General features: G+C 42.2%; 2 protein-coding genes across 3 annotated transcripts in view; one reads left to right on the top strand and one right to left on the bottom strand.

Moving 5' to 3' along the window:
* Positions 1-5606, bottom strand: part of dhrsx (dehydrogenase/reductase (SDR family) X-linked) — a 46993-nt gene extending 41387 nt beyond the window's left edge. Inside the window, exon 1 of the mRNA XM_058380844.1 lies at positions 5005-5606. The gene's annotated coding sequence lies outside the window, so the exon portion shown is untranslated. The remainder of the gene's footprint in view (positions 1-5004) is intronic.
* Positions 5607-8849: 3243 nt separating this feature from the next.
* Positions 8850-15045, top strand: part of cd99 (CD99 molecule) — a 33980-nt gene continuing 27784 nt past the window's right edge. Inside the window, exon 1 of one of the 2 annotated variants that reach the window (XM_058380937.1) lies at positions 8850-9035. In XM_058380937.1, the coding sequence (XP_058236920.1) occupies positions 8978-9035 (58 nt within the window). In that variant the 5' untranslated portion in view covers positions 8850-8977. The remainder of the gene's footprint in view (positions 9036-15045) is intronic. The other variant, XM_058380936.1, reaches the window with a different exon arrangement.

Here is a 15045-nt window from a genome sequence, read left to right as displayed (position 1 = left end):
TGATTGGTCAAAAGGTGTGGAACGATTTTCTCTAACTGCAGTTCTGACAATAGTATGATGGTTATTCACATCTATTAACAAATGCTTGAATATTATTATTAATTAGAGTAATAACTTTCACAGGGATTTGTACTCTACAATAAATCCTAAAACAATACAGTGTAGTTGTAGATACTGCGACGTTTTCAATAAGTTTATTTAGGGTTTATGGAAGGAGTCTCCAGTGCCAGGGCTTTGTAACAGCCAGAGATATTTCTAATGCAGTACCATGCTGCAAAAGTTACAAAATATTACACAAAAATAGGTGTAGGATAGGAATAAAACACTGTGCTGTAATTGGAAAATAATCACTGTTGTAAAGTAAGACTAGTTTGTAGATAATTTTCTGAGAGCAGCACGCCAATAAGAGTTTTATTCCTGGAGAAATTTAACAAAACCATTCAAAATGTTAATTTTGGACATTTCTGCAGGCTCTGAGAATCGATGGTCTACAGAAAGACTGACATTGTCCTATTTTTCTGAAGGAATAAAGAGGGAGATTTTATATGTCACATGCACAGTGAAATTCTTCCTCCCAGTTTTTTTTTTAGAAAGCTGGGGTCAGTGTGCAGGCTTGGATTTAGTAGCTTGGATTCGTTTTTAGCAAGAATCACATGGGTTTCAGCACATGGATAAAGCATGAGGCTAATAATGTCATTATCTCAGTAGAAGTTTGAGTTATTTTTGCCCGCCTTTTGTTTAGATTTGGAGATGAATGAGTACTTGTTGAATCAGACTTATTGGCCTCACCACATGGGTGCATCCCAAACCTCTCAACCTTTCCCAAAACCTTCAACCTCATCTTTGCGTTTTTGCCATTATACAGCAACCCTGGAGAACAGATTGGGTTAAGTGCCTTGCTCAAGAGCCAGCTTGATGCAGTGATGGAGCTTGAACCTTTGACCTTCTGATCAGTAACCAAAATCCTTAACCACTGCTACAACTTTCAGCACCTGGTATTCCCATTGCAATCTCCAATCCAAGCACTAACCAAGCCCGACTCTACCTATCTTCCGAGATCAGACCTTCTCCAAGTGGTATGGCCTTTGGTAGGCCCATCTGCAAGGAGCCTGTTTTATTGCAATTATTGGTATTGAGCTTCTCCTCACAATCTTGGATACGATCCCAGGTTAAACACTTTCAGCCCATTCTAGGCTCCATGGAACATGAAAAAAAAAGGAATTTCAGTATGTTTTCCTAATTTGTATTAGCTAGACATTTGGCAAGCTCGTTCCCTAGACGTCCCATTTTCCAAGAGCCACCTGCTGTGATCATGTCTTGTAAGGAAATCAATAAAATGCTGATTAAGTAATTATCTCTGGCGTGATGAAGGCGGCGACGGTGCTTTTCCTTCAGCCGGCGATATGAAGGAAAGACTAATTCCATGTCTTCGTAAAGAGCGAACGATGCTCTTAAGGCTCTCGAATATATTTAAAGGTCCAAATTAGATAGCATGAGGTTTTTTTACGTGATTGGGTGATGTCACTCTGATTGAGAGGGATGAGTGTAATGCCATCCACTCCTACCTAGAAAGCAGAGCCAAATTACGCTCTCTTGGACTCCTGGCCGTAGATGACTGTGGCATCAATTTGAATTTGTATTGAATTTCTCAGTGAAAGAATGATATCTGATGTGCCATGAAGGTTGCTTTATATTCAGATAAATCAGAACAATGTCATGAATTCTGTCGTTCTGAAAATGAGAGGCTGGCGAATGAAATATGAACACTCAGGAAAAAAGAAAAGGAAGTATATACCTTCTCTTCTCCCACCTCTCGTTGTAATTTAATGAAAAGATCTCGTACTCTGTTTTCTCCTCAAAACGTATAGCAACACAAACCTTAATTCCAATTCCTCCAGCAACAGATCAGCACCGCCAGCTGCCATTTTCTATCGCTTACTTCCCCCTGCATCTTTGACCCTTCCTTCACATGCTGCTTTCCCGCTATTCCACTCAGGATGATCTATGAGAATACAATGCTTTTTGTTTGTGCACCACTCATCCATTGTCCTCCCCCTCTAAAAGCAATGTGAAATAAAAGGGGGGGGGGACAACAACCTTCAGCACAGAGGACTGTTTTTAAATCCCAATCCATCTCCCAAAGGAATTCCGACCAATCCTGTCCGCTCGGTTAGATTTGTTTTGCACTAATTTTGCGTTAAATTAGACGGCTATGTTACCAAAATAGAACGAAATTAGTCATTTAAACCACCCCAGGATGGAGGCTTTGTTAAGGATGAATGAATGCTGTAAAATGTGTAAATGATTGGGGTCTTTTTTTGTACCATGTGTTTTTTTTTCCTGCACTGGATCCTTGCTCTTATACACATCTCAGCCTTAGACCATCCTGCTCTCTGGGAGTCTTTTTTTTTTTTTTGTAATTCGCTTTATTTATCACCAAAATACCTACTGTCTTTATTTTCGCATATGTCAGCCTTGGTGTAAAGCTGGGGTTAGAGCACCAGAGAACGGGAACCACTGAGAATGTGCCAAAGAGGGATATGGAAGCAACTGGTATTGGGGACATTGTGACTTCAAACGCTATAAATCAAAATATAGGACTCCTTTGGAGTCTGGAGGTCTCTTATTGGGTTCACAAGACTCTATGAAACATGATAGGCTTCTTGGATTGCCTCTCTTAAAGGTTGTGCATAGCCTGATTTACTATCATAAAGGGTTCTAAGAAGAATTGCATTTGTGTAATCAATTGAAGAACGCTTTCTTCTAAAAATCCAAATTACTGATAATTATTTTCTTCTTAATTCCGAGAACCTCCCACTCTTAAAATAAAGGCCTTCTTAAAGGTTCTAAGCCTCCTAAAAGGGTTCTAGGGAAACACACTGTTGTAAGGTTCTACATAAAGTGACGACCAAAGCACCTTTAAGAGTTCTAAATTATTCAGGACTGTAGATTATATGGCATTTGATGCTAAACTGAGCCAATGATGAGCTCAATGAGCGATAAAACCTGTATTAAAGCTTATCGGCATCACAGCTGTGAAGTCCTGCATACAGTAGTGACAGATCTGCTATCAGCTGATATTCAAAGCGCTGATGTTGGTATTGTATAAACAATGGACAGAAACATAAATTGCAATGTCTTAGTTCAAATCTTTACTCAAGAATTCACCGCCTCTGGTTGTGGCTCACATATCCCACTTTATTTCACTGAGTGTGTAATGAAGAGCCGTTAAACTGCAGGGAGAAAGCCCCAAGGAGACGACGCAGCAGGGTGAAGCTGGAAATCAAATTCCCACACTGTGCACGGAGCCGGAGCGACCGCAGATCCCCTCGAGTCTGAATGGCATTCTGGAAACAGGGCTTTTCCTTCTGCCTCTCCGTGACAGGGAACTGTTATCCGAAGACCAGGTGTTTTGAAGCTGTCGCAGCGGATGCTGAAAAACACCTGCGAGATCCTGCTCAGAAGTTGGGAGATGAATATTTTATAAGGGTTTTGATGGTCAAGCTGAAATGATGCACGTTTTATATTATTGTGTAGACGAAGAGCAGGGGTAACCCTTTGCCTGGGTGATGCCACGGTATCATCGCCAAGACACGCAGTGCTGTAAATATTTGTGCGCTTCATTGGTCTTCCATAAAATATCTCGCCTTTCCAAAACCTTATATCACTTGGCCATGAGCGTGTGGTTTTCAAGGCTGACCTTGGTCATGACTCACGAGCCGTGCTTCTCAGAACTGCATGCCCGCCAGACATCTCTCACACACACACACACACACACTTTGTCAATGCTTTATGGCATAACAGCTGTCGCATCTCTCTCTCTCAGAGTTTGTTTGCATCTACGGGCTTCCTGTCAGAACGCATTTCCAATAGCACTAACAGAAGGAACACAACTCCAGGGTACACGAGGAAGAAGAAAAAACCCCAAAACAACAACAACTGCTGATTCACTTGCTTTTTTTAGACACCAAACTCAATAGTGCATCCATTCATTTTGTACAGTTGTCATGCAAAACCAGCAGAATGGCGCAGAAAGGGGTGCAAACCCTTTTGCGTGCCCTCTATTCGTCCTTCACGGCGCAAAATCGATGCGCATTTCCGCTTGTATTTGCGCTCTGTGTTGTGATGCGTTGCAATGTGGCGTGCGTGGTACTGCAATGATGCCCGTTCCAGGCTCACGCGCCGGGTCGCACAGGTTTGTCCGCTATCTCACGCGGCGACTTTCGCAGACGTAGCCTACACCAAGCGCGTGCGAAAGCGCGTTTGTGATTCTCCTCACGTTCATAGCGCGAGGATTAAAAAATCGGTGAGTCACAGCGTTCAACGTTTTCTCCAGCGTGAAGGGGAAACAAATCAATGTGAACGAGGGGAAAACACACCCGGTTTATCTCGTGGTTTTTTCTGTCGGCACAGCAGAAAATACTACAGGACCACACTGTATAGAATAGTACCATGCGTATGTGGAATGCCAATATTTAGTGCGCTTGCATGAACCTTTGCATACTAATAAGCAGCGGAAAAGATACACCAGCTTACAAATCTTGGTATAATTTATTGTTTGGGGCAATAGCAGTTGATGCCCTACAGGTTTGCGGTCCACTTTTACTAGCATCGACCTCTTGTCACCTGTAGGAACGCACGCTTGGCACAGAACAAGAAGCTCGTGGTGAACACAACTTTATGATGAAGCTGCATCAAAAGCGCGCGCTCTGCCTCTTATCATGCAGCATTAAAAATGAATGCATGTCTCTTGAATATATATTTGCTGGAAAAAAAAATGTGTTGCCTTCGAGCAAATATCTACCTGACCCTGTTCTTTTGCCTGGTTTGCAGCAACATGTGGGAAAAATGTTGCGCGAGCTCAAAAGCATGTACCGTGCATTAAATAATCCTCAAAGCACACACATAAACACACAATTCATGAAATCTGTTTTTTTTTTAATGCCAGGCTCTGATTTGGCATGCACTCAGATGTTGGTGGCAGAAGGTGAACGGTGCACTCACCACGGCGGGGTCATCCCCGTTCCCACGGCGGCTCGCGTCCTCCAAGGGAAAAAAAGGGGGGAAAAAATCGCGCAGACCGCGCGATCAGATGCCGTGGTCGCAGTCCACGTCACGACATATGTACCACAGGATCACGTAGAGGATAAGCAAGATGGCGAAGATGAACAAGGCAACCAAGATCGCTTTGGTCACCGGTGAGATTAAGGACTGCATGTCAGCGGCGCGGACGCGAGCCGTTCACGAGAGCCGGACGCACGCGAACCGCCGCCGCCGAGCCGCTCGGAGCCAATCCGCGGCGTCCGCATGGGCGCGCGCCGAGACGCGTTGTGATGTGCTCGTGCTGCAGAGGAACAGGCAACGCGCGCGCGTCAGGAAAGAAAAAAGAAAAAACGAATATCGTCCGCGCTCTTGCGCATCCGGCGCTCACCGCGTCGTCAAGGGTCGAGGTGACCTATAGGCTCATGAAGCGCATTCCGGTCAGCAGAAGCAAAACCAGACACGTGCGTTTTGGTGCTGAGGAAATAAAACTATCCAAATATCCCAAGTCAAACCAAGAGAAAGATCTTTCTCTAAGAACTTTCTTTGAATCAACTCTGCAGCGCACAATGATGCACAAATGTTCTTTAGCTCCTCGCCGACGGACAGTCCATGAATGGCTTGTGGATGATTAAGTGATTGAGGAGATTGCACCCATGCAAGGTCACACAGAGAGAGAGAGAGAGAGAGAGAGAGAGGTGATGCTCAACACACATTTCAGGATCTGGCGCACTGTTCTGCTGCACTGTGTGTGTTTGCTTTATCCAAACACTAGGGGTCAGGATAAACCGGAGTAATCAACAGGTCTTTGTGTAATTATATGCACTTAGTGGTGCTAATGTGTTCAGACCCAGGTCTCCAAAATAACTACCAGGTTCATACCATATTATGATCAGAATCAGGCCAAAACAGAGTACTAAAATAAAACAAAATAGAGTACTTCTATTGAAAGGACAGGAAATAAATTAGTTTTTTTCATTTCTGCACAGTACGCTAGTGCAGTGCATCATGTAGCTCCAGGGACTTCAATTCGATCTTGAGCTCAGGTTACTGTCTCTGTAGGTCTTCCTGGTTTCCTCCCACCTCCTAATTACATGCAAGATTCACGGAGGATTCCCCATAATGTGTAAGTGTGTTGGTGCATGGTGACCAAAGATAAACCAAAATCCCATTCCTCTCCCTCAGCTATTTATAAACCTATGTGAATGCCGTAAGCTAAATTTGAATGTTCCAGGTCTTAACAGCACACAAACTAAGCCAGGAACACATGAAACATGACACATCATCGTATAGAGAACCACACTGTTGAAACACTGTTGATCACTCTGCTTATACCTCAGTGCTGATTAATTCTTGAATCTGGTGTGAAAATGTGATTATTCTCTATAAAAGTAATAGTTTACACTAATGCACTTGATCTAATATGTTACCGTTGCTATAATTACAGCCCATTCACAGGGAACATACCGTGTTTAGCCGAGGATCTAGGTCTAATCCAGGGGTGCCCAATCTTATCCGGAAAGGGCCGGTGTGGGTGCAGGGTTTCACCTGATTCTACTGAAGCCAAGCTCGACTGATTAAACAGGAATCACATGTGGCTCCTGCATGATTGGAATGAAAACCTGCACCGACACGGACCCTTTGCGACGAAGATTGGACACCCCAGGTCTAATTTAAGGCTTCTACTATTACTACGACTACTACTAATAAGAATGCACAGATTAAAAAAACGTCTTAAGTAAAAAAGAAAATTTATTGCAAAGAGACATTTATTTCACTTTTATCAAGTCTCATTTGTCAGCGCTTTGTAGCTGTAACCTTTTCTGCCACTGGAAAATCAGAGAGGAGTTTGCACGAGCCTTTGCACGAGCCTGTGAAGGCGTCGTTCAGATGAATCCTAAACGACTCGAGTCACTACAAACCCCTGCTTATAACATGAAGTCAAACAGAGCTTGACCGTAAAGATAATGAAATAGAGAGAAGTGCTCATACGACAACATATGCCTTGGATTCAAGCGTGAAATGGCGGAAAGAAGTTACTTAAATAAACAAATAAACTTTCACTTGACACGCCCGATACAGCCTGGGGCGTTGTGCTATGGAAAGCCATACGCTCCACAAAAAAAATAAAAAAAATAAGGCACAACTCTTAAGTCTCTCTTAAACAATGTCAAGTCTTTATTTGTCAACATATAATGAGACTTGTGGCCAAAGTAATAATTCTATACATTATAGATAGATTATATGAGATTTTTCTTTCCAGATCCTACCCTCCCTTCCCCACACAGATTTAACATCACCAATGTGGCTATTAGCAAGGCCAAATAAAATAAAAATATTAACTAAAACGACTGGCAGGCGATCTTATCCAGAGCGATGTACAAAAGTGCTTTGAAGTCTTTAGCAATGAAGACATTAACACTGATTCAGTTGGTCACAGACTGAGGATTCCATCAGCCTAAAAACTGAGGTTTTTTTTTGTATATACAACATACAACAATACATAAAACAAATAGGGAAAATTAGAGCTAGTTTAAGTGGAAGAGGTAGGTCTTCATCCATTGTTTGAAGACAGTCAGTGACTCGGCTGTACGGACATCTGGGGGATGTTTATTTCACTACTTCCGTGCCAGAACAGAGAACAGTCTATACCTACCTCTTACCCTGAGAAATGGTGGCAGCAGTCGAGCAGTGCTAGTGGACTAACATAATCACAAACAGTTCCTGTTAGGGAAACACTTTTTCTCCGTATTTTAATATCGTTCTAATCTTTGTCCTTGATAAGCTTGGTATGTAATATATAAATTGAAAAATTTATATCTGATGTGCATTTTTTGTGTCCGCAGCAAAGTCGTTTAACATCCTATGAATGTCCTTGATTTCTAGAATTTTGTTTAAAATATTGATTTCCACAATTTTTGAGTTTCCTCTACTCAATAAATAATTAATTCAGTTCCTTGTGATGCACTGGCATCTTAACAAGTGTGAATGAACATCTACACCGATCATTATGACCACCTGCCTAATATTGTGTTGGTCCCCCTTTTGCTGCCAAAACAGCATTGCCCTGTCAAGGCATTACTAGATCTGTGAAGCTGTACTGTGGTATCTGGCACCAAGATGTTAGTAGAAGATCCTTTAAGTCCTGTAAGTTGCAAAGTGGGGCTTCCATGGGCCATATACTTACAGGGCTTAAAGGACACTTTTGATAGATACTGACCACTGCAGACCGGGAACACCTCCAAAAGGGCTGCAGTTTTGGAGATGCTCTGATCCAGTCATCTAGCCATCACAATTTGGCCCTTCATATCCTAACGCTTGTCCATTTTTCCTGCTTCTAACACATCAACTTTGAGGACAAAATGTTGACTTGCTGCCTAATATATCCCACCCACTAACAGGTGCCATGATGAGGAGATTATCAGTATTATTCACTTCACCTCTCAGTGCTCATAATGTTATACCTGATCGGTGTGTAAATAAGTTTCAGAATTATAATACACTATCGGTGCTGCTTCAGAGATTCCTGCAACTTTTAGGACAGATAGGAACAAGCTAGCCAGCTGACATTTATGTTGGATTATCACCTTCTCAAAACAACCCGATTATAAATTTATGGTAGCTTATTACCATTTGGTAATAAGCTACAACTTTCTCCTTGAGAGCAGGTTTTTGACCCGTGTGGCCTTCCACATTCCCCCTGCGTCAGTTTAGTGCTCTACACATAGAGAAGTGTACAGCTGTGTACTTGCATTAGTCGTTGCTCCGGTAGGGCGTCTCGTTTTATTAGACACACCCATCGTATGTCGTATTAGACACACCCATTCTGGAAGAATTGCACTCTTTTTTGCATGTGGATACGAGTCCAAGCAACTCGGAAGGATCCAGTACACAGTGTCCAGTGGTCATCGGCAGAGGAAAAAACAAACAAAAAAAAATGACTTACTATCTGTGGATTTTACTTTTCGGAGCGCTCGTGATACCTAAAGTACAGAGTAGGTGTTATTTCCACAATTCTTTTGTGCATAGAGCTCGCGACTTTAAAAAGTATCCAGTATAAAGTTTGTTGTTGTTTACAAAGTCTAAACCTATTGAATTGTAACACTAGCTCGATATTATGTTGTATGATAGCACACGTTCAGGAAATAAACAACAACCATCCGGGGTTTACCTACAGCGCAGTGCAAAAGTTTGTACACCCCTAGTACTCGTGTTTCAGGCTTTCAATGCAAAATTACCAAAAAAAAAAAAAAAAAATATTTCAAAAAAATACTTTTCAGCTCTTTGTTTGGGTAGATTTTACATGTTAAACCTCAAAGACGAACCAGGATGCAGTGATGTAACCTCTGAGGGTTTTTTTAACACTGTATCCTGTATTAGGAAACAAACAAACAAACAAACAAAAAAATACGACATTTGCTTTCTAATAATGTACACTATATTGTGGTTGTAGAGAATTAAAACTTGCAAGAGTGCATGAGCTTTATTTTTAACACACCCTGTTCACAAGCTCTATATCCTAAATGTGCCACACCTTAAGAAAAAAAAAAATTCTAAGACCGGTTTAAGTTTATTATTAGACCTGTGTGGTTAGTAACAGTGTGTTTGTCTCGGATTTCTGGGGTTGGAAGATCAATTCCTCACTTCAGGGGTTTCCTCGAGGTATTATGGTTTCTTCGTCCAGTTCCAAGACGTGTTGTAGGCTGTTTGGCATCACTGAGCTGTTCATAGTGTGTGTGTGTGTGTGTGCGCGTGCGCCCTGGGATAGACTCCAGGTTCTCTGTGACCCTATTTGGGATACGCAGTACAGAAAAGGAATGGATGGATGGATGAATGCATAGTTCTAAGTGCTGAGTAGAAGCCCACAGGCGAGCCTGCCACATTCGTCGAACTTCAAGCGCTGCTTCAGTGAGTCACATGAGTTATAATCAGGTTTGAGTATAGCCTGAAAAAAGGCAGCGCATCTTTTGTTATCGTAATTCTATCCAATTTTGCAAGAGAACAAAGATTTCCTTGAGTAAATACACAGTCTTGCTGTACACATCATTGCAGTGCCACACACGACAAATTACAGCGCATCACAAGACACTACGGCACAACACAACACAATAGAGCGCAACAGAGCACAACACAACACAGCACAACACAACACAGCACAACACAACACAGCACAAGACAACACAGCACAACACAACACAACACAACACAGCACAAGACAACACAACACAGCACAACACAACACAACACAGCGCAACACAACACAACACAGCACAGCACAACACAACACAGCGCAACACAGCACAACACAACACAGCACAACACAGCACAACACAACACAGCACAAGACAACACAGCACAACACAACACAGCACAAGACAACACAGCACAACACAACACAATAGAGCGCAACAGAGCACAACACAACACAGCACAAGACAACACAACACAGCACAGCACAAGACAGCACAGCACAACACAACACAGCACAACACAACACAACACAATAGAGCGCAACAGAGCACAACACAGCACAAGACAACACAACACAGCACAAGACAGCACAGCACAACACAACACAGCACAACACAACACAACACAACACAACACAACACAACACAACACAACACAACACAACACAATAGAGCGCAACAGAGCACAACACAGCACAAGACAACACAACACAGCACAACACAACACAGCACAACACAACACAACACAACACAGCACAGCACAACACAGCACAGCACAACACAACACAACACAACACAACACAGCACAACACAACACAACACAGCACAACGCAACACAGCACAGCACAGCACAGCACAGCACAACACAACACAGCACAGCACAACACAACACAGCACAACACAACACAGCACAACACAGCACAACACAGCACAACACAACACAACACAACACAACACAGCACAACACAACACAACACAACACAACACAACACAGCACAACACAACACAACACAACACAACACAACACAACACAACACAACACAACACAACACAATAGAGCACAACACAACACAGCACAACACAACACAACACAACACAACACAATAGAGCGCAACAGAGCACAACACAACACAATAGAGCGCAACAGAGCACAACACAACACAGCACAAGACAACACAACACAGCACAACACAACACAGCACAACACAACACAACACAGCACAGCACAACACAGCACAACACAGCACAGCACAACACAACACAGCACAACACAACACAACACAGCACAACACAACACAGCACAACGCAACACAACACAGCACAGCACAGCACAACACAGCACAACACAGCACAACACAACACAGCACAGCACAGCACAACACAACAGAGCACAACACAGCACAAGACAACACAACACAGCACAACACAACACAGCACAGCACAACACAACACAGCGCAACACAGCACAACACAACACAACACAACACAACACAATAGAGCGCAACAGAGCACAACACAGCACAACACAACACAGCACAACACAACACAGCACAAGACAACACAGCACAAGACAACACAGCACAAGACAACACAGCACAACGCAACACAACACAGCACAGCACAGCACAACACAGCACAACACAGCACAACACAACACAGCACAGCACAGCACAACACAACACAGCACAGCACAGCACAACACAGCACAGCACAGCACAACACAACACAGCACAACACAACACAACACAGCACAACACAACACAGCACAACGCAACACAACACAGCACAGCACAACACAGCACAACACAACACAGCACAACACAGCACAACACAACACAGCACAACACAGCACAACACAACACAGCACAACACAACACAGCACAACACAGCACAACACAACACAACACAACACAGCACAACACAACACAACACAACACAGCACAACACAACACAACACAGCACAACACAACACAACACAATAGAGCACAGCACAACACAACACAACACAACACAACACAACACAATAGAGCGCAACAGAGCACAACACAACACAATAGAGCACAACAGAGCACAACACAACACAGCACAAGACAACACAACACAGCACAACACAGCACAACACAACACAGCACAGCACAGCACAACACAACACAACACAACACAACACAACACAACACAACACAACACAACACAATAGAGCGCAACAGAGCACAACACAGCACAAGACAACACAACACAGCACAACACAACACAGCACAGCACAACACAACACAGCGCAACACAGCACAACACAACACAATAGAGCGCAACAGAGCACAACACAGCACAAGACAACACAACACAGCACAAGACAGCACAGCACAACACAACACAGCACAACACAACACAGCACAACACAACACAACACAACACAACACAACACAACACAACACAATAGAGCGCAACAGAGCACAACACAGCACAAGACAACACAGCACAAGACAACACAACACAACACAGCACAACACAGCACAGCACAACACAACACAACACAACAGCACAACACAACACAACGCAACACAACACAGCACAGCACAGCACAACACAGCACAACACAGCACAACACAACACAACACAACACAACACAACACAACACAATAGAGCACAACACAGCACAACACAACACAACACAACACAATAGAGCACAACACAACACAGCACAACACAACACAGCACAACACAACACAACACAGCACAGCACAACACAACACAACACAACACAACACAATAGAGCACAACACAACACAGCACAACACAACACAACACAACACAACACAATAGAGCGCAACAGAGCACATGATTGTGCATCTACTCATCTTCTTTCAGTCATGCAAAGTTTTAGGAAAATTTAGAGCTGCCGATTCGGAAATGGTGTCGGATTCTCAGCTTAAGTTAAAATGAACGCAGAAATTGCATGTATGATCCAAGTAATTGGGTCTGTATCGTGATTATTTTTTTTATTTTATGGTAAAGTTCATCAGATCATTCAAGTGCACTATGATCTAAAAAGTTGAAACACATTAACTGTGGTTTTAGATTTGATAGATGTTTCTTTAAAAACCCTTTAAACCCTATAAAATGTCTATAAGTATTCTAAATAGTGTGTGTTGTGATGATATTGTACACAACTAAAGCCATTACATTTAGACTTGTATGTGACATCATTGCGATGTATAAAATGATGCATATACAGATCAAGAGCTTTAGTTAATATTCTAATCAGACATCAGAATGAGGGGAAATTGTGACCCGATTTGGGCCAGATTTACACAGAATGGTGTGAAAAACAAAAAACATCGAGTGAGCAGCAGTTGTGCTGAAAAGAGATCAGAGGGCATTAAATTGACCGGAAGGCTAGAGTAACTCAAATAACTCTTTACATCCGTGGTGAGCAGAAAAGCATCACAGAACCCACAACACATTGATTTTTGCGGCAGATTAGCGCCAAGTGCAGAAGTTCCAATCCTGTTAGCCGACTCTGAGTCAGCTCACTGAACACAGATTCGGTGAATCTCTGACCGTTTCTATAGCTGGTGTGAGGCTAATTTTTTATTATATCTGGAAATTCCAACTCATCCAATTACTTATGATATATGTGCACTTCAGGTTTCATATTTATTCCAAAGACAGATATCTTTAGTCACATACCTCAGCTACGCAGCAATGCAGGCAAGCATGTGTGTCTAAAAGATTGGTGAGCTTGTTATTATGGCTTCACATGTAGGTCAAATGTAATTTGTTGATCCATCGTGAGGTTTGGGTTAAAGGAAATGGGTTAAAGTCAGTCGACCAGTGACCAGTGCATCACAACCCAGTTTGACATGCACCATATTAGCAGAGTATGTACAGCGTATTAGAAAATCTTTAAATAGTTCCATAGATACTGAAGATCTACTGAGCAGCCGTGTTAAAGTCAAAGTTGCGTATTTTCATTCACACCTTTAACTGTGATTGAATTAGTGATTGAGTCCAAATCCCAAAATGGGTTACCTAGTAGAGACTTTCGAATATGTTGGAAGAAAAAAAATCAAGGTGTGCTAAGACAAGACAAATGGAAGACTAAGGCAATGTCCATGAAAGAGATAATTCTGTGCGAAATTCATCTTAAAACTCTTTGTTTATTTTCCATATTTGGAAAACAGACTTAGCCTGTATATATAAAAAAAAAAGGGAGTGGACTTGTTGATTAGTCATCTTTTCCTTTGTTCAAGCAAAAACAGATGAGTGCAGTACGCTTCAATCAGACTGATATTTGACTGAATCATCGCAGTGAATCACATTCTATTAAAAAGGAAAGGAAAAAAATGACAACGTGCGATTAACTTTAGAATAAATCTAGTCTGAAATATTGCACATGTTGATTTACATTGATTTTTAGATAGATAGATAGATAGATAGATAGATAGATAGATAGATAGATAGATAGATAGATAGATACCCATGAGGGTAATTCTTGTGTTACAGCAGTGACAGGAGTTATTGGGACAGTTCCTAGCCAGACCCCTAGGGAGTCCTAGTGGTTTGTTTATTTATTGCGTTATTCCTATGTGGGAATATTGGGTTTATAGTTATTGTGTTATTCCACATTCTTTCCTAATGCATGTTCGCGCTTTCTCACATGTCCCTTGATGTGCTGCTCTATATATGTTTGTCCTGCTGTCTTGGTCAGGGTCAGTCATTATGCTTATTTGTCGATGTAACAGTGTGTGTGCCTTAAGGCCGGATGCCATGTTATCTAGGTTTTTATGTTATAGTCATGCTTTGTTGAGGTTATTTTCCGTGACATAGTTCTGGTTTATTTCTGTTATGTTTAATGTAGTTGTGCTTTGTTTTGTTAAATAAAAGCAGCACACGTACCGGGTCTGATCCGCTACCACGGGCGATCGAGCTTGTGGCGGAGATCCGGGTTTGATCCATCGCCATCGATATTTACACATTAAATATCTAATACAATGAGTTAAATTAAACATAGTAGTGCAGATATGAAACACAGTTG

This window comes from Hemibagrus wyckioides, linkage group LG26 (genome assembly GCF_019097595.1).
Source record: "Hemibagrus wyckioides isolate EC202008001 linkage group LG26, SWU_Hwy_1.0, whole genome shotgun sequence".
Classification (NCBI taxonomy): Eukaryota; Metazoa; Chordata; class Actinopteri; order Siluriformes; family Bagridae; genus Hemibagrus; species Hemibagrus wyckioides.
Note: the sequence above shows the minus strand (reverse complement) of the source record. Positions and strands in the feature narration are given on the sequence as shown.